This window comes from Trichechus manatus, unplaced genomic scaffold (assembly GCF_000243295.1).
Source record: "Trichechus manatus latirostris isolate Lorelei unplaced genomic scaffold, TriManLat1.0 scaffold00007, whole genome shotgun sequence".
NCBI classification, from domain to species: Eukaryota; Metazoa; Chordata; class Mammalia; order Sirenia; family Trichechidae; genus Trichechus; species Trichechus manatus.
In genome coordinates, this window is record NW_004443943.1 from 912,495 (window position 1) to 938,559 (window position 26,065).

Below are 26,065 nucleotides of genomic sequence, written 5' to 3' on the forward strand. Positions count from 1 at the left end.
GTACTCTGTCCCTTGAAGTGTTTGGTTATATTCAGGAAACTTCTTAGTTTTTGGTTTGGTCCAGTTGTGCTGACTTCTCCTGTAGTGTGTGTTGTCCTTCTCCTCACCTAAGATAATTCTTATCTCCTATCTAGTTAGTGAATACCCCTCTCCCTCCCTCCCTACCCTCGTAACCGTCAAATAATGTTTTCTTCTGTGTTTAAACCTTTTCTTGAGTTCTTATAATAGTGGTCTTATACAATATTTGTCCTTTTGGGACTGACTAATTTCACTCAGCATAATGCCTTCCAGATTCATCCATGTTATGAGATGTTTTGTGATTCATCGTTGCTCTTGATTGTGTAATATTCCATTGTGTGAATATACCGTAATTTGTTTATCCATTTGTCCACTGATGGACACCTAGGTTGTTTCCATCTTTTTCCTATTGTGAACAGTGCTGCAATGAACATGGATGTGCATATATCTACTCGTGTGATGGCTCTTATTTCTCTAGGATATATTCCAAGGAGTGGGATTGCTGGATCATATGGTACTTCTATTTCTAGCTTTTTAAGGAAGCCCTATTTCGATTTCCAAAGTGGTTGTACCATTTTACAGTCCCACCAGGAGTGTATAAGTGTACCAGTCTCTCCACAACCTCTCCACTATTTATTATTTTGTTTTTTGGAATAATGCTAGCCTTGTTGGGGTGAGATGGTATCTCATTGTAGTTTTGATTTGCATTTCTCTAATGGCTAATGATCGTGAGCATTTCCTCATGTGACTGTTAGCCACCTGAATGTCTTCTTTGGTAAGTACCTGTTCACATCCTTTGCCCATTTTTTAATTGGGTTGTTTGTCTTTTTGTTGTTGAGGTTTTGCAGTATCTTGTAGATTTTAGAGATGAGATCCTGATCGGATTTGTTGTATCCAGAATTTTTTCCCCAGTCTGTAGGTTGTCTTTTTTACTCTTTTGGTGAAGTCTTTTGATGAGCATAAGTGTTTGGTTTTAGGAGCTCCCAGTTATCTAGTTTCTTTTCTGGTGTTTCTGCATTGTTACTTATGGTTCGTATTCTGTTTATGCCATGTATTAGGGCTCCTAGTGTTGTCCCTATTTTTTCTTCCATGATCTTTATCGTTTTTGATTTTATATTTAGGACTTTGATCCATTTTGAGTTAGTTTTTGTGTGTGGTGTGAGGTATCTTGTTTCAATTTTTTGCGGATGGATATCCAGTTATGCCAGCACTGTTTCTTAAAGAGACTGCCTTTTCCCCATTTAATGGACTTTGGACCTTTGTCAAATATCAGCTGCTCATAGATGGCTGAATTTATGTCTGGATTCTCAATTCTGTTCCATTGCGCTATGTGTCTGTTGTACGAGTACCAGGCTGTTCTGACTACCATGGCAGTATAATAGGTTCTAAAATCAGGTAGTAGAGGCCTCCCACTTTGTTCTTCTTCTTGAGTAATGCTTTACTTATTCGGGCCTCTTCCCTTTCCATATGAAGTTGGTGATTTGTTTCTCTATTTCCTTAAAAAATGCCATTGAAATTTGGTTTGGGATTGCATTGTATCTGTACATTGCTTTGGGTAGAATTGATATTTTCACAATGTTGAGTCTTCCTATCCATGAGCAAGGTATGTTTTTCCACTTATACAGGTCTCTTTTGGTTTCTTGCAGTACTGTCTTGTAGTTTTCTTTATATAGTTCTTTTTGTCTCTGGTTAGATTTATTCCTAAGTATTTTATCTTCTTGGGGGCTATTGTAAATGGTATTGATTCAGTGATTTCCTCTTCAAAGTTGTCTTTGTTGGTGCAGAGGAATCCAACTGATTTTAGTATGTTTGTCTTGTATCCTGATACTTTGCTGAAATCTTCTATTAGTTCCATTAGTTTTCTTATGGATTCTTTGGGGTTTTCTGTGTATAAGATCATATCGTCTGTAAATAGAGATACTTTTACTTCTTCCTTACTAATTTGGATGCCCTTTATTTCTTTTTCTAGCCTAATTGCTTTGGCTAGGACTGCCAGCATAATGTCAAATAAGAGTGGTGATAAAAGGCATCCTTGTCTGGTTCTCATTCTCAAGGGGAATGCTTTCAGATTCTCTCCATTCAGGATGATGTTGGCTGTTGGTTTTGTATAAATGCCCTTTTTTATGTTGAGGAATGTCCCTTCTATTCCTATTTTGCTGAGAGTTTTTATCATGACTGGATGTTGGACTCTGTCAAATGCCCTTTCTGCATCAGTTTATAAGATCATGTGGTTCTTTTGTTTTATTTATGTGATGGCTTACATTGATTGTTTTTCTAATGTTGAACCATCCCTGCATATGTGGTATAAATCCTACATGGTCATGGTGGATTTTTTTTTTTTTTTTGTATGTTGTTGAATTCTATTGGCTAGAATTTTGTTGAGGCTTTTTTGCGTCTATGTTCATGTGGGATATTGTTCTATAATTTTCTTTTTTTGTGGTGTCTTTACCTGGTTTTGGTATCAGGGTTATGTTGGCTTCATAGAATGAGTTTGGGAGTATTCCATCTTTTTCTGTACTCTGAAATACCTTTAGTAGTAGTGGTGTTAAATCTTTGAAAGTTTGGTAGAATTCTCTGGTGAAACTGTCCAGACCAGGGCTTTTTTTTTGTTGGGAGTTTTTAAATTACCTTTTCAATCTCTTCTTTTGTTATGGGTTTGTTTAGTTGTTCTACCTCTGTTTGTGTTAGTTTAGGTAGGTAGTGTGCTTTTAGAAATTTGTCGAATTTTCTCTAGGTTTTCAAATTTATTAGAGTACGGTTTTCCATAGTATTCCATTATACTTTTAATTTCAGTTGGATCTTTTGTGATATCACCCACCTCATTTCTTCTTCGGGATATTTGCTTCTTCTCCTGTTTTTCTTTTGTCAGTTTGGCCAATGGTTTATCAATTTTATTGATGTTTTCAAAGAATCAGCTTTTGGTTTTGTTAACACCTTCAGTTGTTTTTCTGTTCTCTATTTCATTTAATTCTGCTCTAATTTTTAATATTTGCTTTCTTCTGGTGCCTGAGGGATTCTTTTGCTGCTCTCTTTCTATTTGTTCAAGTTGTAGGGTTAATGTTTTAATTTTGGCCCTTTCTTTTTTTTGGATGTGTGCATTTATTGCTATAAATTGACCTCTGAGCGCTGCTTTTGCTGTGTCCCAAAGGTTCTGGTAGGATGTGTTTTCATTCTTATTTGATTCTAAGAATTTCTTTATTCCGTCCTTAATTTCTTCTGTAACCAAGTAGTTTTTGAGCAAGGTATTGTTCAGTTTGCATGTGTTTGATTTTTTTTCCTTGCTTTGTTTTATGGCTGTATGGTCAGAAAAGATGCTTTGTAATATTTTGATGCCTTGGATTCTGTTAAGGCTTGCTTTATGGCCTAATATGTGGTCTGTTCTGGAGAATGTTCCATGTGCATTGGAAAAAAAAGGATACTTGGCTAATGTGGGTGGAGCGTTCAGTAATATGTCTATGAGATCAAGTTGGTTGATTTTGGCATTTAGATCTTCCGTGTCTTTGTTAAGCTTCTTTCTGGATGTTGTGTCCTTTACTGAAAGTGGTGTGTTGAAGTTTCCTAGTATTAATTTGGAGCTGTCTATCTCTCTTTTCAATGCTGTTAGAGTTTGTTTTATGTAGTTTGGAGCCCTGTGGTTGGGTGTGTGAAGATTTATTATGGTTATGTCCTCCTGGTGTATTGACCCTTTAATCATTGTATAGTGTCCTTCCTTATCCTTTGTGGTGGATTTTACTTTAAAGTCTATTTTGTCAGAGATTAATATTGCCACTCCTGCTCTTTTTTGATTGTTATTTGCTTGATATATTTTTTTCCAGCTTTTGAGCTTTAGTTTGTGTCTAAGGTGTGTCTCTTGAGGCAGCATAAGATGGATTGTGTTATTTTATCCGTTTTGCCACTCTCTGTCTCTTTATTGGTGCATTTAGTCCATTGACATTCAGCGTAATTATTGATAGGTATGACTTTTTTTTTGTCGATGACAGTTTCTTTGTTCCACTGTATTCTATGCTGAGTTGTTTTTCTTTATGGGATTTGTTTTCATTGTTGTTGATTTTGTATTTGCTGAGTCTTTATGTTTTTCTCTTTTTATTTTGATGTGTAGAATTGTTAGTTTTCGTTGTCGTTACCCTAATACTTACGTCTATTTTTCTAAGTTTAAACCAGTCTTTTATTTCTTTATATCACCTTGTCTTCCTCTCCATGTGTAAGATCTATGACATTTTTTGGTCCCTGTTTTTTGTTTCAATGTTGTCATTTTTTACATATTGTTATGTTTGTTTCCCTATTTTCAACGTTTTAGCTTTGATTTGTTTTTATGTCTTCCCTCTCTGGGTTGATATCAGGTTGCTCTGTCCTATGTTCTAGTCTTGGTTTGTTATCTGGATGTTATTGATTTTCTAACCGGAGAACTCCCTTTAGTATTTCTTGTAATTTTGGTTTGGTTTATGCAAATTCCCTAAACTTCTCTGTTTATCTGGAAATGTCCTAATTTCACCATCGTATATGAAAGACAGTTTTGCTGGATATATAATTCTTAGCTGGCAGTTTTTTTCTTTCAAGACTCTATGTATGTCATCCCATTGCCTTCTTGCCTGCATGGTTTCTGCTGAGTAGTCCAAGTTTAGTCTTATGGACTCTCCTTTGTAGATGACTTTTTGTTTATTCCTAGCCACTCTTAAAATTCTCTTTATCTTTGGTTTTGTCAAGTTTGATTATAATATGTCTTGGTGACTTTCTTTTGGTATCGACCTTATGTGGGGTTCAATGAGCATCTTGGATAGATATCTTCTCATCTTTCACGATATCAGGGAAGTTTTCTGCCAATAAATCTTCAACAATTCTTGTGTATTTTCTCTTATCTCCACCTGTTCTTGTATTCCAGTCACTCATAAGTTATTCCTCTTGATAGAGTCCCACATAATTCTTAGAGTTTCTTCATTTTTTAAAAATTCTTTTGTCTGATTTTTCCTCAGGTAAGTTGCTATCAAGTGCTTTATCTTCAGTCTCACTAATTCTGACTTCCATTGCCTCAGTTCTGCTCCTATGACTTCTATTGAGTTGTCTAATTCTGAAATTTTATTGTTAGTCCTTTGGATTTCTGTTTGTTGTCTGTCTGTGGATCCTTGCAGCTTGTTAAATTTGTCATCATGTTCTTCTCTAATCTTCTTAAGTTCCTCTGTTGCTTTGTCTGTGTGTTTCTTGGCTTGTTCTGCATTTTGCATAATCTCCTTCCTGATCTTTTGAAGAGTTCTGTGTATTAATCTTTTGTATTCTACCTGCAGTAATTCCAAGAAGTTCTCTCCCTCTGGAAAATTTTTTGGTTCTTTGTTTTGGGAGCTTTCTGAAGCCATCATGTCTGCCTATTTATGTGATTTGATATTCACTCTCTGAGCCATCAATAAGTTATTATATTTATTTATTTTATGTTGGCTTACTGTGTCCTAGCTTCTTGTCTTGTTTTGTTTTGGTATGACCAAATAGGCTGCTCATCTGAGCATGAATTGGAATGGGCATGAACATGGATCTCTTCTAATTGGTTAGCCAGGTAACTGTCTTCCAAATTTCTTAACATAGATGAGTAAGTGCTTCTAGCATTGCATCTGTTTGTTGAAACATCTCAATTGGTGTTCCATGAATTCCTGGAGGTTTGTTTTCCCCAGTGCCTTCAGTGTAGGTTGAACTACTTCTGTTAGTACAGCTGGTGGTTGATCATATGCTACCTCCTGAAATTGTTGAAAGTCGACGAATTCTTTTTGGTACAGTGACTGTGTATTCCTTCCATCTTTGTTTTTTTTTTTTAATACTTTATTTTTTTGGTTATTGTTATTGAGAATATACACAGCAGAACATACACCAGTTCAACAATTTCTGCCTGTTAATTCAGTGATACTGATTATGTTCTTTTAGTTGTGCAACCATTCTCACCCTCCTTTTCTGAGTTGTTCCTCCCCCATTAACATAAAATCATTGTCCCTAAGTTTCCTTCCTCTTTTGAGTTACTGTTGTCAGTTTGATCCCATATAGGTAGATCGTAAAAGAGCACAATGCTCAAGGCAGACATTCTTTACTAGTTAAGCTAAACAGTTATTTGGCTTTACGAAGACTTCAGGAGATATTTTTGGTTTAAAGGTTAAAGCAGAGCTTCGAACCAATTCAGAATGGTTCAGTCATGGCTGATGGAAACATGGACAGCATACGTGTTGCATAGCAATCAAATCTCTTGTGCATCGGCTTTTGACTGGAGTAGGAAATGGAGTGGTGCCCTGCTCAAAGACGGAGGCCGACCATGTCATTTTGAATGTGTGTCGGCCAACATCCTTGAATGGTGCACAGCTGCCTCTTTCCTGCTCGAGTCAAAAGCATGTTCCCAAGAGTTTTCGTTGCTGTGCAAAATGTATTCTGCCCATGTTTCTGTCAGCCGTGACTGAACTGTTTTGAACTGGTTTGAAGCCCTGGTTTAAAGATTATCTCCCAGCAGTAGTTTCAGGGGATCATCCAGCCTCCATGGCTCCAGAAAGTATGGATTCCATTAGAATTTGAAATTCTGTTCTGCATTTTCCCCATTTTGATCAGAATTCTTCTATAGAATCTTTGATCAAAATGTTCAGTAATGGTAGCCAGGCACCATCCAGTTCTTCTGGTTTCATGGCAAAGGAGTCATATAATTTCATGGTGAAAGGCATATAATTTTAAATTGTAGCATTGGAACGTACTGTATAAGTTCATATATCTTGAAATATGTAAATAATGGAAATTTGGAGCCCCCGCCTTCAGTCTCCATGCAGCTTCTGGTGTGCACGTTTTTTAATCCAAGGGAAACATATAATTGTTTTTCTGACTTCTGTTCCTCATCTCTACCACATTCTCCCTTGTAGCTTCCATTTGTCTCCTCCTCCTCCCTTGTGTTTTGCTGCTTTGTTCTGGAAGTTTGGTTTGGTCTCTGATTTTTACCTTCTTTCTTTCAGTCCCCAAAATTGTTTGAATAAACTAGAGATTAATTTGTTAAAAGAAATCTTTCTGTCACTAAGTGAGGTGATGGAAGACATCCAAAACTCCGCTGGGAGACAGGGGAAGGCAAATCTAAGATTAAAACGCCACATGCAAAATGCGCAGAGTTAATAAACCACATTTGGATAATCTGTAATTGACTATGGTTTATTTTGAAAAATGTCTTTTGCTGATTGAAACTACTAAGTGAACTCTCAAATGCACAAAATTAAGAAAGGTTATTTGTTCATTGTGAGCGCTGTTAATATTTTTGAAAATAAAAAAGCAAATTGTAGAATCAGTTTGTGTTTTAAAAAGAAATAAGTGTCTACTATTTTAAAATATAAATATTTTACCCAGTAGATATGATAATTTTAATAAATATGGGTTTGGGCATATTCTATCAGCGTGATTTTCAAGTGAAAATTTCTTAAACTTAACTATAGGTATTTTAATTTTCTTCAAGTCCTAAGATATGAATAATCTAACCCTACTGCTGTGGAGTCCTTTCCGACTCATAGTGACCTCGTAGGGTTTCCGAGGCTGTAAATCTGTACAGAAGCAGACTGCCACATCTTTCTTATGCAGAACTGCTGGTGGTTTTGAACCGCTGACCTTTTGGTTAGCAGTCAGTTGCTTTAACCACTGTGCCACCAAGGCTCCTTGAATTATCTAAAGCAAGATTAAAAATCAGTCCATTCTATAATTACTTATTAACTATTAGCCTAGAAAAGGCTTCATATAATTTATAACCATGTCTGTAATCAAGGAAATCCTATCTAGTTCCTGAAGAACAACACTTATAGTTCATTTCGTAATGAACATTTATGGTTCATTTTAAGTAAAATTTAGCAAAACATTTGAGGATTCAGTATACAGTAATGTTTAAAATAATTTTGTAATATGTCAACATATGAATGGCATTTATAAAATTCACAAATATGAGCCTTAGTTCTTAAAGAGTCCACAGTGTGGTTATATTAAATATAATTTCTCTAACAGAAAAATATGAATTATGTGCTAGATAATGAAAATGCTTACTATTTTTCCTTCTGAATATTAATATCCTGTGACATAGAATAAAAGTAAAGAAAGGACTATTTTTTAGAGTCACAAAAAAGGAACATTTTTCTTCTATACTAATGCTGGGATCCTGGTCTTTCTCATTTGCTAATCCATCCATTTTCACTGAGTGATGTATCAAGCATTTAGCAAAAGACGTTTGAATGAGAAGTGCTCTTTATTATAAATAATATTTCTATAGGCATTCAAACTAGCTGTTATGAATTATTATATAATATTTTAAAATTATCAATAATGTGCACTGAAGAAAGCTTTAAGTGCATCCCATAACCATAGTGTTCGCAGCTTTCAGTGTGCTACCAGTCTAGGGCACCAGACCTTGAAATGCTCTTGACTTGTAAAACTAAAATTTGTATTGTTCCTAACGGATTCATGACTGCCCTATTGAGTGTATCTAGGAGACCCACTTAGGGTCTGAAACCACTGCAAGAGACGGGCTGTCTGTGTCATTTGCTTCTCAAGCAAATGACAATCCTTCCCAGCTGAATGTTCCTACCAGTCAGAGAACAATGTCTGCCTGGAAATCTGATTGGAAGGAAACTATTTGTACTTTTAAAAATACTATTTTAAAGTTTTTTTTTTTAATTGTCAAAGTAGTAGATATTCATATTTTTGTAGTAGTATCCCTTGGTACTGTTTTTGGAAAATCCAGACAAATAGTAAGAGGAGAAAAGAAAAAAAAAAAAATTCTGGTAGTCTTACCACTTAAAGAAAGCCACTGATAATATTTAGTCTCCACAAAAATCTCTTCCCTGTTTCTGGTTACTGGGATCATCATTGTCTTCATCGCCAGAGCAGAAATCTGGCTCATCTTTGATTAGTTACATTCAGTGAGTCTTCCTAGCTCTGTGTCCACTGTGGCTCTTGAATTTGTCCAGACCCTCAACTCCTGATTCATTCATTTTTACAGTCCTTGTCTTAGATATCAAATATTAAAATAATCTTCTCTGCTTAGTCTTTCTGTTTCTATTCCTTTTACTCCTTTATTCTTCACATGATTAGTAGATTTATTTATCTAAAAAACAAATCTGTTCATATCACTATGCTTAAAACCATTCTGTGTCTCTGAATATTTTAAAAGAGTGGGCAACATAAGCAAATAAAACATATTATGTTAGCCTCATCTATGGCCTCACAAGGTACTTTATATATAAATTATACTAAATAATTTGAATTTTCCCCTAAATATACCACATATTTCCAAACATCAGTGTCCTTGTTGATGCTATTTTTTCTGTGCCTAGAAATCTTTTTTCTTTCTGCCTTTCTTGCTACAAAAGTGTCTCTTAACTTTCACAACATAACTTAGGGATTATTTTTCTTGGGAAACATTTTTACAATGCCCCAGGTAAAATTACTTATTTTCTGGTGTTCCAGGGGGAGCTAATTATACTGCTTTATAACGCTTGCCATATTGTATTACACTTAGTTGCATACATAATGTACTCATCTGCTTTCTAGTTAGTTAAGGGAGGTATAGATAACCCTGTGATTCGGAATCACAAGATGGTTTTAACTGTTAAAAGGTAATTCCAGGGAAGCAAATTTTGTTTCTCACCTGTATGACTTTCTCTATTGCTTCAGTTATTTTGTCGACTTTGCAATTCTTTTACATACGGTATTATTGATTCTCTCTATGTATCCATTCCTCTATGCCAAAATATCTGAAACGTTTTGAAGTTGTTTTTAGGAGAACAAAGGGGTGAGTGTCTTTTTGAAAAATAGTCTAGGACCCTCAAGACTTGCTTTGGGTTTCTTGGTGCTACCCTGACTGCTACCTCTGTTCAAAAACTGATTACCAGTTTCTAAAAGAGGCCCTGATTTTGTTAAAATTACTCAGTTCATCTATTCAGTGTTAAAAGTTGGCAGTACTGTACATTAGCATTCAGGAATCTGTCCAAAGCGTTTTGAATATGTTATCGCTGTGTTTATTTCCATAGAATTTAGCAAGATAATTCAACCAAGAAGTTAATGAGAAAGACAAAAAGAAGTTGAAGTTAACTCATAAATAGGTATCATAGCTTTGGAAGGTGCTAGATTACTGATTCATTATTCTGAGAAGTTATTAAAGGGAAAGAATCAAACATTTATCCCTTTTTTCCTATAAACTGCATTTCAAGGTAACTAAATAGTTAACTAGGGAAAGTCCTTTTTAGAAGAATCCTAGATAATAAATGCAGATAGAATGATAGAATTAGCAAATCACCTTTAGGTAACTCCTAAGAAAATAATGGAGAATGATCATTGGGTGAATCAGGCTGGCAACACTTAAACACAGTACTGCATTTTAATGCAAATAATGCATGCCTTCTACCTTTGTTTGGGGACTGCTCCCTCCCCAGGTGCCACCTGGGCTCCTGTATTAGGTATACTGAGCAATTTTGTTGCTAATTTTGTTAGAGGAGTCCTGGTGGCAAAATTAAGAGCTCAGCTGCTAACCAAAAGGTGAACAATTTGAATCCACCAGCCGCTCCTTAGAAAGCTTATGGGGTAGTTCTACCCTGTCTTATAGGGTTGCTGTGAATTGGAATCAACTTGACGGCAACGGGTAATTTTATTAGATGGATAATAGCATTGTGGTGTATTTAGAAAAGACATTGTTAACTATAATGGTACATTCTTTACTATTTATGGGTGAAATGAAATAATGTCTAGGGTTGCTTTAAAGTGCTCCCTACCCAAAGCATCTCAGTTTTAAAGTAACTAGATTGGTGAATGGACTGTATCCTGTAGACAATTTTTCATACATATTATTTATGTGGAGTTTTTCTTAGTTATCTGGGCAGCAGTGAATTTGAAATTATATTTCCTGGCACCTATCTGAAATCCAGATCCTCTATGTAATTGATTAAGTCTTAACTAGTATTCTAACATTTGTGTATGCGTGTGTGTGTGTGTGTGTGTGTGTGTGTGTGTGTGTGTGTGTGAAAATTGAAACGGCTAATGAGGACAGGCCATTTCTTCTAATTTGAGCTAAGCCAAGGGAGTACTCATGGGCAAAGCCAAAATTGTCCACAAAATAATTTTAATTACTGTATTAGCTTTCTATTGCTGTTTTAACTTACTGCCACAGATTTCGCTGCTTAAAACAACAGATGTTTATTATCTCATGGTTTCCACGGGTCAGGTTTCTGGGCACAGTTTAGCTGAGACCTCTGCTCAGGGTCTCACAAGGCTGCAATTCAAGGTGTTGGCCAGGGCTGGAATCTCATTTGAGGCTTGGAATGCTCTTCCAAGCTCACATGGTTGTTGGCTGAATTAATTTCCTTGCAGCTATAGAGGTCATAGCAGCTTGCTTTTTTCAACGCCAGCAGGAGAAAGAGTTTCTGCCTTCTGTCTCTGACCTCTACACCCTCTCTTAAAGGGCTCACCTGATTAGGTAGGCCCACTCAGGATAATCTCTCTTTTGATTAACTTCAAGTCAACCAGTTATGGACTTTAATAACATCTGCAAAATCTTTTCACCTTGGCCATAAAATAACAATCCTTTGCCATAATCCATTGACTGGAAACAAGTTACAAGTCCCACCCACACTCAAGGGGAGAAGATTTATACAAGTGCATGGGTCATTCAGGCTCATTTTAGAATTTTGCCTACCAATATTATATTATCACCTATTTTAAACATTTTTTTAGAATTATGTATTTTGTTTGTTATTACACAGACAACATTAATGGCACTTGAAGTAGAAGGGGAAAAAAAAAAGTCCCCCATAATCCTGCCAACAATGAATCAAAATAGTGTGTAACCGCCACTACAATCAAGATAAGAATATTTTTTGTGCCCTTTTGTAATCCAGCCTTCCCCCTACATCCCAGTCCCTTGTCCCTGACAAGCACTCGTCTTTTTTCTGTCCATATAGTTTTACTTTTTCTAGAATGTCATGATGGAATAATACATTATTTTTTGGGTCTGGCAGCTTTCACTTAGCATGATACATTCGAAGTTGTATAGTAAAGGAGTAGCCTTGCCAGAAGAAAGATTTGGCCCCTGCCCAGCACCTGGGAGGTAACCTCTAAACCCTTGGGACATCCTGCCTAGTAAGGGTGTCTGTGTTTACCTGGGGACTTTGGGCCATGCCAGATAGTTTGTGCTAACAGTGTGACTTATGGTGGAGGCCTTGGGCTACGTGGTATCAGCTTGACCTCTGGAGGGCCTGAAAACTAAGATCTGCCATGCAGATGGTCAGCCATACCTATGTGACACTCCCGATAGAAACCATGGACTCCAAGGCTTGGATGAGCTTCCCTGGTTGGCAATATTCTGTGTGTGTTGTCATATATCATTGCTGGGGAAAGAAGCCCTGTGAGCATGACTGTACTGGGAGAGGATACGAAGCTTGCACTTGGTATCTCCTGGACTCTGCCCTGCGCTCTTCTTTACTGATTTTAATCTGTATCTTTTCACTGTAATAAACTGTGTCCATGAGTATAGAGACTTTCCTGAGTTCTTTGAGTCCTTCTAGTGAATCACTGAACCCGAGGGTGGCCTTGGGAACACCTGAACTGCAGAGGTTAATTCATATCATTGTATGTAATAGTTCTTTTTAATAGTTTAATAGTTCTTTAATAGTTCTTTTCCATTGCTGAGTAGCATTCCATTATATGGATGTATCACAGTTTGTCCATTCCCCAGTGTAGGGACAGTTTTGGTTGTTTCCAGGTTTTGGCAATTACAAATAAAGCTGCTATAAACATTCAGGTACAGGTTTTTGTGTGAACAGGTTTTTTGTTTTTGTTTTTTTTTTATTGTGGTAAAATACATGTGACAAAACATTTTGAACATAGGTTTCTGTTTCACTTGAGTAAATACCTAAAAATGGGATTGCTGGGTCACATGGAACATGTATGTTTAACTTTATTAGAAACTGCCAAACTGTTTTGCAAAGTGGCTGTACCATTCTACATTTCTTCTAGCACTGTATGAGAGTTCTAGTTCCTCATACTCACTAGTTTTTTATTTTTAATTTTAGCCTTCTTGGTGTGTAATGGTATCTCATTGTGGTTTTAATTTGCCTTTCCTTAATAACTAAGGATGTTGAGCATCTTTTCATGTGCTTATTTGCCATTTGTCTATCTTTGTAAAGTACCTGTTCAAATCTTTTGCCTATTTTTTCAAAAAAAACTGGGTTGTTATTTTATTATTGAGTTTTGAGAGTTATTTAAATATTCTAGATATTCCTGCTTTATCAGATATGTGTTTTGCAAATATTTTCTCCCAGTCTGTGACTGTAGTTTTTGGAGAGCAGTTTTTAATTTCAATAATATTTAATTTTTTTTATTTTATGAATCATGCTTTTGATGTTTTATCTAAGAAATCTTTACCTCCCCTTATGTCAGGAAGATTTTCACCTATATTTTCTTCTAAAAGGTTTTTAGTGTTATAATGTACATTTAGGTCTGTGATACATTAAGAGTTAATTTTAGCATGCGGCATGAGGTTTGGGTCGAAGTTCTTTTTTTTTTTTTTTTTTTTTAGCATATGGCTATCTAGTTGTTCCAGCACCATTCTCTGAAGAGACTATGCTTTCTCCGTTAAACTGCATTTATACATTTGCTGAAAATCAATTCACATATACGTGTGGGTCTATTTCTGGACTCTGCTTTGGTCTGTTAATCTATGTATCTATCCTTTTGTCAATATCATGCTGATTTGTTTACTTAGCTTTATAGCTAAGTCTTGAAATAAGATATGATTCCTCCAAGTTTTTTTTTTTCCTTTTTCAAAATTGTTTTGGCTATACCAATTGCCTTATGATTTCAGATCATCTTGTTGATGTCAACAAAAAAATTCATGCTGGCATTCTGATTGTGCTTGTTTGAATCTAAATACCATTTTGGGGATAATTGCCGTCTTAAAAATTAAGTCTAATACATGCACACGGTATATCTCTCAACCTGTCTTTTGGAGTTTTCTTTCATTCATCAGAGTTTTGTAATTTTCAGCACTTTTTTGTTATATATATTTTGGTGCTTTTGTAAATGGTAGTTTTGTAAATTTGGATTTCTTATTGTTTCTACTCTACAGAAATGTAATTAATGTTTGCATATTGATCTTGTATCCTGAAATTTTACTAAACTCATTTATCAGTTATAGGAGCTTTCTTGAACATTCTTTGCAATTTTCTATGTAAACAATCATGTCGTCTGTAAAAACAGATAGGTTTATATCTTCCTTTTCAACTGTTTGTCTTTTATTTATTTTTTTCTTGTCTCTTTGTTCTTGCTACGACTTCAGGTATGCTGTTATTGGATAAGAGTGATGAGAGCTGACATCCTTTCCTTGTTCTGGGCCTTTGGAGGAATATGTTTTGTTTTTTACCAATTACTAGTATGATGTTAGCAGTAGATTTTTAGCACATACACTTTATCAGGTTGTTGAAGTTACCTTTTATTACTGATGTGCTGAGAATTCTGTGAGGAATAGTTGTTGGATTTTTTAAAATGCTTTTTAAAATTTTAATCTGTTGATTAAAAAAACCCAAAATCAAACCCATTGCTGTCAAGTTGATTCTGACTCCTAGTGACCCTTTAGGACAGAATAGAACTGCCCCACAGGGTTTCCAAGGTTGTAATCTTTACTGAAGCTGAGTGCCACACCTTTCTGCTGCAAAGTGGCTGGTAGGTTTGAACCAACGACCTTTTGGTTAGCCGCCAAGCACTTAGCCACTGTATGAAATCTTTATGGAAGCAGACTGCCACATCTTTTGCCCACATAGCAGCTGGTGGGTTTGAATTGCCGACCTTTCAGTTAGCAGCCAAGTGCTTAACCACTGTACCACCAGGTCTCCTTAATCTATTGATACCATCATATTTTTAGTCTGTTGATCTGGTTAATTATACTGATTGCTCTTTGAATGTTGAATCAAACCTTGCCTTCCTGGGAGAAAATCCTGTTGTTGTGATGTATAGGCAGTGCCCAGATTACAAATGTCTGACTTACTGATAACTCATACTTAAGAATGGACTGCCGTAAAGCCTATTGTATTAAAAAATGGAGTTAAATATATACCGTGGTTCATAATAACGAACACACACCCTACTTTGTGACCGCTCATGAAAACATTGCATGGTTTGGAAGTGTTTCTTAAGTGTTTTATATGCATAGAAAGGTAAAATGTATACTAAGACAAGAGACACCTGCAAACATCCATTAATAATCGGAATGTGGAATGTACAAAGTATGAATCTAGGAAAATTGGAAGTCATCAAAAATGAAATGGAATAAAGATCAATATCCTAGGCATTAGTGAGCTGAAATGGACTGGTAGTGGCCATTTTGAAGGGAACAATCATATGATCTACTATGCTGGGAATGACAATTTGAAGTGGAATTGGTCTCTATACGTTTCTTTTAGTGCAGCTCTGCTGGTGATGAATTGTCTCAGCCTTTGTCTGAAAAAATTCTTTATTTTGTTATTTTTTTTCCTTTCTTATTATGTTATTTTTGAAAATTATTTTTTAAAGGGTATAGAATTCTCAGTTCATAGGGTTTTCTTTCAGCACTTTAAAGATACCATTCTACTTTTTTTCTGTCATACCTATTTTCTGACAGGAAGTCTGCTATAATTTTCATATTTGTCCCTCTGTATGTAATGTTATTTCCCTCTTCCTGACTATCCCTGATTTTCTTTCTTTGTTTATTTTTTAGAAATCTGAAGGTATTGTATATAGGTCTTTTGGGCCTGTTTGGACTTCTCTGAGTTTTTTGGTCTAATTATGTTTTTAAATTATTTTTGGAGAAAATTACTGAGTTTTATCTCTTCAAATATTTTACCTGCAATGTTCTTTCTCTCTCCACTTTAAGAGCTCTCAGCAACAAGTATGTTAGTTTAATATGTTCCACATATTTGAGGGTTTTTTTTCCTCACTGTTTTTTTGTGTACATCTTTTAGGTCTTTTGACCCCATTACTTTCTGTCTTCTCTTTGATTTTATTTTGCTCCGTGAAGAAAACTATATTTATTTTTATTCCATCCCTGTTCTCTGATATGTATCCTCAGGATTTAAGTATGTTTAAGTCTCTCCTGTCTTAAAACACTCTTTTTCTCAGCTGCTTCCTTCATAGGTACTCTTTTACCTCTCCTCAGTTGTCTGAGTTCTCAGTGGTTTCCAAAGCACATGTTTTGCCACCACTTCTTGATTTTTGGAGCCCTGTTGGTGCAGCGGTTAAGAGCTTGGCTGTTAACCAAAAGATCAGGAGTTCGAATCTAACAGCTGCTCTTTGGAAACCCTGTGAGGCAGTTCTACTTTGTCCTGTACGGTCACTAAGAGTTGGAATCGACTTGACAGCAAAGGGTTTGGTTTCTTTTGGTTCTTGATTTCCTTCCCACATGCCTGCCACTGTACTCAATTGCTTTCTTTTGAAGGTCACTAAAATGAAGGTCACTACTTTTCTAATTCCTCCTTTTAGGAAGGCTGACTCAAATACTGGCCATGCAGATATTGTGAGGTCATGTCTGTCAGGACAGCTACAAGGAGTGACTGGACATGGCCATGTTTTATAGCATCCAGTGAATAAAACTAAGAAACTAGAGACAGAAATGGAATTTATCTTTTGATTCATGACAGAAGTGTGGAGCTAGAAATGGAAGACAAAGCCGTAAGAGAGAAAAAGTATAACATTAGGAATGGAGTTGTAGCGGGTTCAGGGCAATGTAGGAACGAGAGGGCCAGAACTTTGTGCCTTTTTCAGGCACAAGGTTGTTACAGGGTTAGGGGGACACCAGTGATTTTACTGTTTTCCAAATCACATAAGAAGTTCTTAGTCATTATTTATATTTTTTCATTATAAAATCATTAGGGAAAATAAACAGGCCACAATCCCAGTATCTTAACAAAACTGATCTTTGTTTGTGGTATTTTCTTCCAGTTCCTTTTTACTAAGTGTATGTTTTTTTACAGAGTTGTAATCATTCTGGATTTTTTTATACCCTACTTTTAAATTAACATTTCAAATATTTTACCTTGTATTACATAGCTTTTATACTCATTTTTAATAACTATAATTTTTCTTTGTTAATGTGGTATAATTTACTTAACTCTGCTTATTGCTTCTAGTTTTTCACTATATTAAATTATTCTGTAGTGACATACTTTTTCTATATTTCTCTATCCTTAGCCTACTGGCTTAGGATAGTTTTCAGGGAGTGGAATTACTGATTCAAAGGGTATGATTTGTTTAAGGTTATTGTTAGTAAAGATGGACAGATGGTTTTCCGGAAGTGTTTTAGCAAACACTACTAGGACATTATGTGTACTTGTTTCACTATGGCCTTGCCAATACTTGGTGTTTGTCTGTTTTCATTTTTGTTTATTTGATAGAAAACATTACCTCTCTCTTCTGTATTTCTTTTGTAATTAAGACAGAATACATTAATAGATTTTAAAACTTTAATGTAAAAATCTGAATAAAAAAACTACTAGAAGAAAATACAGGAGAATACCTATATATATATAGTATTTTCTAAATATGACTTTAGGCTGAAACATAAAAAACAATATTAACATATTTTAGCTATATTTAGCAGCACTAGCATGTTTTTTTAATGTTCACAACAAATACTGTATGAAAATGTAGAAGTTTTGAATATTAAAAAAAATCACAAAAAAATCACAAAAAAATTGCTTCCATGCAATTTTAGATACAAAATTAAATAAAACAGTTGATTTTAAGGTGCTTTTTATAGATAGAACAGTTGAAAAAAGGATTTTTAACTATTGTAGACTTAGAAGAATATAAAGGTAAGCTAGGTTAAAGGTTTCAAATATAAAGATTATTTGAAATGCAAAGTATCACAGAAATTCTTCCATTTGAAGTTAGTTCTGAAAGGTTATTTATTTTAATATGACAGTGTTAAGACCAAACTTGGAGAGCAGAGGAGACAAATTCTACAGTGATGATGTTTAAAAAACCGTGCTATTTAATTGGAAAACCCTCTGCTCTGTATTATTCCAAAACCTGTTGTTGCTGAGTCAATTCCAACTCATAGCAACCCTATAGGACAGAGTAGAACTGCCCAGTAGGGTTTCCAAGGAGTGGCTGGTGGATTCAAACTGCTGATCTTTTAGTTAGCAGCCTGAGCTCTTAACTACTGTGCTACCAGGGCTCCCTCTGTATTATTACTATATATATATTAAAGCTTGATATGTATATCTTCTGTGAGACCTTTGAGAAAGAACAAATCTTCAAGGCTTTCTGGCTAAAAACTTTTGCTTTCCTAAGTAAGATTACTTTTGTTAATCCTTCAGCATTTTTCAGGTTTCAAACTACCATGTGATAGAAGATTGTGCTTTCCTACTTGCTGAATTATGTGGAAGCCTTAGAAGGAAACTTTTAGGAACTGTAAAAATTATGGCAGCCTTTGCATTTTATATACTGGGCCCAGAGGGGCAAAGTGGTTCGCTTGAAGTATACAGCTTTAGTGGCAGAAGTGGAGACCAGAATCTAGACTTCCTTGACTTCTAGTCTTTCATTACACCATATTATGTGACTGCTAATTTCTGGTTTGCTACATTTGGAATATACATCTTAAAACATTCATTTGTAAATGACTCTTTGGAATGGGGATTGACCAGTTTTCCTAAGCAGTTGCATATTTTGTGAAAACTGAATATGCTTCATATTCTGAGCATTTCTCTTGTCCATTTAATCTTAGATAATATAAAATTGTGCTCTGGAGTAGCGGAATGCTCTGGGGATGTTGATTTGAATTTTGAGTTTGTAGTTGATGTCTCTTTTTGGGGCCTAATTTTCATATGTCAGCTGATTTTTAAAGTAAAACCTAGAGGCATCCTAATACTGAGCTTCTGTGAACACATGCCTTGGAATTGGAGCACTATTTTACATACTCTTTTTAATTGAGTAAATAAATTATTTCTGGTAGTGAAGCACATGTGGAGCCAGAAGACAATGCTTTCCTTTATATAGAGTAGTTTATTTTTATTACATATTTATGATTGTAGTATGTTATAAATCTCATTATACCTAATCATGTGTCCTTTTCTTGAATGTGCCAAGGAAAGGAATGACTAAAGTTTCCCCGTATTTATTGCTAGGTGTTTTTTTGTTTTGGTTCGGTTTCCTTAAGGCCAGATGCCATTAATTTGAGAAATGTGCTTCAGAGCTGTGTGTTCTTGATCATAAAGGCCCTTCATTATGTAGAATGTAGCTTCATCTGTGGGGAAGAACATTAGGGGAGTATAGTTAGCTGACTGAGATTTTCAGTTGATATTACTTTTTAGCTTCAATTTTACTTCAGATTTCCTTCATTCATAGCTTTTAATACAAGTTTAGAAGTTCTTTTACTTACTTAATGAACTTTCATGGGTAGAAGCAAAGCCACTCATCTCTGCTCTGCTGCTACCAACATGTGGCAGTAGTGAGGGCTTGTAAGTGAAACCAATAGGAACATGACTGTTTAGGAACCTAACTTGTTCATAAGTAAAGGAGCTTATATACGAAGGTGCAAAGTGCAAACTGCCATCTAGCTTATTTTATTGGTAGTTAATAGTTGGAGCTTTTATGGGAGGGGTGATGAACAGAGAAAAAGTACTGTGGGGCTCCCTGGGAAGACCCTTGCTGCGTGCTCAAGAGCAACTTTCCATTTCTTTGTTTCTTGTAGCTCCTCATTTGGGAGAGTAGTAATTTTTAATACTATATGCATTCTTTCAAAAAATTGTTTAAATCATTGAAAACAAATTTTACAGTCCCTTTTTCAATAAAGAAGAGAAAGAATGTTGAAAAGAAGTGGTAGGTTCCTCTGCAGCCAGAATTTAAATTGGAAACTGGGTAACAAATGATGGAGAATATACAATTAGAAGGCCCAGTAGAGCCTGCTGCTCTTCTCCTTTCTTTCTTCCAACCTTCCCTTTATCTTTCTTGCCCTCCTTTATCCTTTTATATAGCACTAAGAAGACTGTCAGAAAGTTATGTTTGTTTGTTGGCTCCATCAAGGACATTATTTGAGACTGTTAAGAAAACTAAGAATAGACTGGTGTTTTGGATATACACTCAGGATCATTTTTGGGTTTGCATTAAATTGGTAGTTTGGTAATGAAATGAATGTTTTCTTGTGAATTTTAACTCTTTCTCTGTATCTGTTCTTTAGAATTTCTCCCGGGAACAACCTTGCTTTTCTGCAGAAGCTCAAGTTTTATGAAGGTTTAACATTGTACCTCCATGATGAAATGAGATAATGTATGTAAAATATTATTATGAAGGCAATAAATAACCCTGTAGGAAGAACAAGAACTCTTTATTTATGACTCATGATGTAGAGATTCTAAGTTTCTTTTAGTTGGGTTGGATTTAGAAAAAGGTACATTTTGCTTTATTTGTTCATTAATTAATTCAATAACATTTAATGACTATCTACTCTATGCAAGGATTAGTAGATGCTGGGTTATAGTTCTGAGTAAGATACACTGTCCTTGCTCTCATGGAGCTTGCATTCTATCAAAGGAAAGATGTAAAACAATCAATTACATAATAAATGATTTAAATACTTTTATAGTTAAGTACTAAGATAAATAGGGAATGCTTTGAAAATTCATAATTGGGGAATTTGGTCTTGTCTGGGAATCAGAGATGGCTTCCTTGAGGAAATGACATTTAATTTATCATTATCACATATGTGATTGAGGGATTCAGTTTAAATAATGTTTAGGGAGATACCTAAATAAAAATTATTTAAGGTTTACTAATAAACACGGCACCAAACCAAATCCATTGCTGTCGAGTCAATTCTGACTCATAGCTGCCCTATAGGACAGAGTAGAACTGCCCTATAGGGTTTCCAAGGTTGTAATCTTTACCGAAGCTGACTGCCACACCTTTCTGCTGCAAAGCAGCTGGTAGGTTTGAACCACTGACCTTTTGGTTAGCAGCCAAGCACTTAGCGACTGTGCCACCAGGGCTCCAATAAACACAGTAACGAATTTATATTCAATTCTATTCTTGGTCTTAGTTGGGTTGCATAAGCACATTACTTCCTTAAATAAACAAACTAAAGCATTTCTGTTGTCTGTCTTTCCAGATAGACTGTGAGCTTCTCAAGGACAGAAGCTGTATTTCTAGAACCTTACAGTATGTGAGACACATAATAAGTGCTAAATAAATATTGAACAAATCAATTATGAATAATCTGTGTTAAATATGGAGGAAGCAATTTGGTGATTTACCTTTGCGTTTCTTCTAAGCAACATTTTAGTAGTGAAGAGCAGGAGGCCTTGAGATAAACTATAAAGCCTGATTTTGAATCCCAGTTCCTTAATATAATAGTTGTATATACTTAGCAAGTTAGTTACTTCTCTAAACCTCAATTTCCTCATCTGTAAAATAAAGTGAGATTACATGTATAAATTTAGCATAGTGTCTGACACATAGTAAGTGTTCCATAAGTGGTGGCTAATATTACAAGAGACCTGTACCAAAATTTTTATCTTTGGGCTTTATTTGTCAAGTTTAAAGTAGACACCTATAAGGGCACAAAACACTAGTATGTCTGACAGCAGATAATTGGCCCTTCCCAAAATTACACCAAGTTAAAAAGTGAAAAACTTAATAGTAGACTATTTGCTATTGAAACTAAACCTCATGAATTATTAATCATTGGTAATTAAGTGGATAATCATGGCCGTTATCAGTGCAATGAGTACATTTCCTCCTGTTGTATGTCGGTTTTTTAGTAAATCAGTTTTTTTTAATGGAGTTTTGTGGATATTTTTAAAGCAAATAATCTCCCAGTGTATCTTTTATATTGATTAAGATAAATTTGATATATGAGATTTGCTTGAATGATATGTGCATGTATAAAATTATTGGTGGACATAATTGCATTTAAGAATGGAAAGAGCAGAAGATCTAGTCCATATTTCTAATTTTTCAGCTTCCATAAGTGAACTTGGAGCCTTGGTGGTGCAGTGGTTAAGAGCTTGGCTGCTAACCAAAGTCTGCAGTTCAAATCCACTAGTCACTCCTTGGAAACCCTATGAAGCAGTTCTACTCTGTCCTGTACGGTAGCTATGAGTCGGAATCGACTCGACTGCAACGGATTTGGTTTTTTTTTTGGTTTTAAGTGAACTTAGTCATTTTAAATAGTTCTCTGTCACTTTCTTTGCCTATGTAGTGAATAGTACTATCACTCTGATACTATTTTTTCTTTTCTTTACATTAATACTGGCATTTTTCTGAATACTTTTATGAAAGTAAGGAATGTAAGAAGACTCATTGATTAAACAAATATTCTAAGGTTTTAAATCTGACTTTAAAATTTCTTTTAATTCCAAGTTACAGGCAGTCCCTGGGTTAAGAACTTCCGACTTAGGGACAACTCATACTTGCACTTTAAAGTTATGTAAATTTGCCCTCACTTTGAAACGATTGAACCAAACTCTACCCGCAGCAGAGTCTTCATCACAGTCACCTTCACTTGCTGCACGTGCAGCTTTTAAATCACTGAAAAGGCCTCATTCAAGCTTTTACTTGCACTACCCTGTTGCCATCGAGTTGATTCCGACACATAGTGATCCTGTAGGACAGAGTAGAACTGCCCCAAAGGGTTTCCAAGGAGCAGCTGGTGGATTAGAACTGCTCACCTTTTGGTTAGCAGCCGAACACTTAACGCTGCGCCACCAGGGGTCCACCTGAGAGCTGTATGCACCTGTTCCGACTTACCTACAAATTCGAATTAAAGACACAGTTAGAAATGGATCTCGTTCGTAACCCGGGGACTGCCTGTATTTACAAGAGTTATGATTGGCTGGCAAAAATAATATAATTACCCTCTAAAACAAAACAAAGCAAAAAACATCACCAAACAAAAAAAACCTTTAAGACCTTTTTATTCTACATAAAAAAAGAAAAATTCAAGTTTCTCAAAAAAATAAATATCCACAAATTAGTGCTTTTTTTGTTTTTTTCCTTGTAAACCCTCGGCATTAGCCATAGTCAAGTGATTCAGAAGACACAACTTGGAATATAGTTCTAAGAATACAAGATGTTTGATTAAAGTATTATGGTAATATATGGCCTTCTGGAAAACTATTTCAGCACTTGAAATGTTTGGATTGAATTTGGTGAATTTATGCTTTTTGTAAGTTAATACTTAAAAGAACAGAATTCAGCATGTAGCGTGGGTTCTTAGAGGCTGCATTAAGTAAGGGACAAAGCAGGCAAATCCTTAACCTTTCTTGCCAACTGCATGGTAAGGATCAGCATGAATTCATTCCCTAAAATGTTGGGATGAATCCAGTCCTCACCTTCCCACTTCTCCATCTGCATCACCAGCTGCTCAAACGACCCTCTCTTCGACCCTAGCCTCCTGGAGCTGGGTCAGAACTCACAAGTTAGAAGGACAACCATCTTTCAGACCAGTTGCCCAGGCAGCATTTCTTTGACAGTGGCCACCCGGAGCTGGGTCAGAGCTCACAAGTTACAAGGACATCTTCTCTCAGATTGCCAGATAGGCAGATGCTAGCCCTTGTGGGTTCGTTGATTTGCTGGAACAGCTCACAGAATTTACGGAGAGTGTACCATATTTAAGGAGCCCTGGTGGCACAGTGGTTAAGAGCTATGGCTGCTAATCAAAAGGCAGCAGTTCTAATCTACCAGTGGCTCCTTGGAAACCCTGTGGGGCAATTCTACTGTCCTATGGGGTCGCTATGAGTCAGGATCGACTTGACGGCAATGGGTTTGGTTTTGGTTTGGTACCATATTTAAGGCTACATATTTATTACAACCAAAAAGGATACAAATGAAGAGATGCTTAGGGTGAGGTCTGGGAGGGGTCCCAGCTTAAAGCTTCCCAGCCCTAAAGAGGGACACACTACTCTCTCCTGTGCATGGTCACCAACCAGAAAGTTTATCTGACCCTTAGGATTCGAGGCTGTTAAAGTCCTCCACCACATGGCCATAATCGATTACATCATGCCTCCTGAGGCATACTCAGCATCAGGTTCCCCTAGGTGGTCCCTCTTGGTCTGGTCAGCGTCCACTCATTAGCCTCAGGTGTTGGTCCACCTGGAAAGAATTGAGAACCAAGGCCAACTTGCTTTCAGCATGGTAATTCCACTCCTCTGTGAGGCCCTTTTTGAGGAGTTTGCCTACAAAATTGAAAACAGCTAGCAGTTTTATGTAAGGCAGTCCAGCAACCTACAGTGAATGGGATTTATTAATAATGTTAAACTTGAATCTGTTTTCTCAGGTAACTGCATTGTCTCATTTGCTCCTAGAATATCACTGAGAATTAGGAAGCAGACAGTCTCCATTTTAACCATTGTGTCACGTCCAATGTTGCAAAGCAGCAAATCAGTGATGATATCTGTCATCTCCTGATTCTAATTTTTCTTTTCCATATGTTGGTTGGTTTTCACCAGGTTACTTTACTGGTTCCTTAATCCAACCTGAGATTTAGGAAGTGTCATAGTCTGTAATTCTTAAGAAGATTTGCAAAGTGTTAGGCTGTAGGTACCGAAAGAGTGAACTTGAAAATAAAATTGCCCAAGTAAAATTAAAATTTTCTCTTAACTTGCTAGTATACATTTCTGGACACAGGTTTTTCTTTATCTTTTACAGTTTTACATTTCGTCTTTAAATTAGCAAAATCTTGATGATTAAAATCTCTCTTCATTGTAATTTTGGTTTCTAATCTATTAATGGAACCCTGGTGGCAGTGGTTAAGAGCTCCTCTGCTAACCAAAAAGTAAACAGTTCGAATCCACCAGCAGCTCTTTGGAAACCCTAAGGGGCAGTTCTACTCTGCCCTGTAGGGTCACTATGAGCCATGTCAGCTTGGGTGTTTTAGAGAAAGAAGATAAAAGCTTTATTTGTATTTTAAACGTTCAGATTACTAGTGTAAACTTTAAAAAGGTAACTTTTTTCCTTTTTGTAGTAGAGATACAGGAAAACTTTTAAGAAACAAATTTAAAGTAAATTTCTTTTGGGTTAAAAGAATTTTTGAAGTTGATTATAGTCACTAATGCCACTGAAAAACCATAACTGGGATTTAAAAACTATCTTTTAAAAACAGTATAAAGTATGTATGAGATAGAACTGCTCAGTGATATCTATAGGGAGGTTTGATTAAAGAGAATTCAAGGGTGGGATCAGAGAAGGAGTAATTGTTCCAAGTTGGAGATCTGTTTGGAATCAGGGTCACAAAGCCCCGTTGTGATTGGGCATAATTTATTTTTCTGAAATGTGATTGGCTAAAATCCTTTTCTTTTCATGTTATTTTCTAATAACTGAGTCTGGAGCCTTTCTCTTTTTATCATCTGACCAGTGAGTTTGAGGTATGTACTAGTACTAAAAGTACTCAAATCGGCGCAGCGACAGTTTGTGAATTTTCAGTACATGGACAGAAACCTGGAACAGAATATTTGGCCTTTCTTATAACAAAGTTGTAGCGAGGTGTGAATCTCTGAATAGCTCAAACACATAGTATCGCTGCAAATGGGAAGAATGAAAGGATGACAGCGTTTTCTTCGTTTTCACTTAAAGTCATAGACTGTGTTCTGCAGTGACTACGTTCTCTGGGCTTTATTTTCAATAGAAAGTGTTGCTCTGCTTTGCTGTTGTTAACTCAGGCTAACTCAAACGGCGTCATGTGTTCTGAAAAACATAGCTCTGGAGATGTGACGTTTAACCAGGAGTTTATTTTGTGATCCAGAGTGGAACTAGCACACTTAACTGTCGCTTCATCCCCCCCACCCCACACAGACGAGGGAGCGACGAATAGAGAGGTAAACCTCAAACACTTCAACAGTGTTGCTGAAGAAGGAGAGCTTTCCTTTCCGCCGCGCCCCGCCCCTCTTTCCTCCTTAGTCTTGGAGCAGCCGTCTCCGTCGCGGGAGCCTAGCTTGTCCCGCCGCCGCGTCCGGCACTACTTTCCGTCTGTGGAGGTCCTCCGACCCTCTCCTGCGGCTCCCGCCCCGCTGCCCGCGCCGGCGGAAGGAGACTCTCAGCGTGCTTGCAGCTTTGG

At 36.2% G+C, this 26,065-nt stretch overlaps 1 protein-coding gene across 1 annotated transcript in view; it reads left to right on the forward strand.

The window, feature by feature from the left end:
* Positions 1-26,065, forward strand: part of LOC111822017 (uncharacterized) — a 130,100-nt gene that overhangs the window by 18,398 nt on the left and 85,637 nt on the right. Inside the window, exon 2 of the mRNA XM_023738653.1 lies at positions 25,754-25,985. Within this exon, the coding sequence (XP_023594421.1) occupies positions 25,754-25,985 (232 nt within the window). The remainder of the gene's footprint in view (positions 1-25,753; positions 25,986-26,065) is intronic.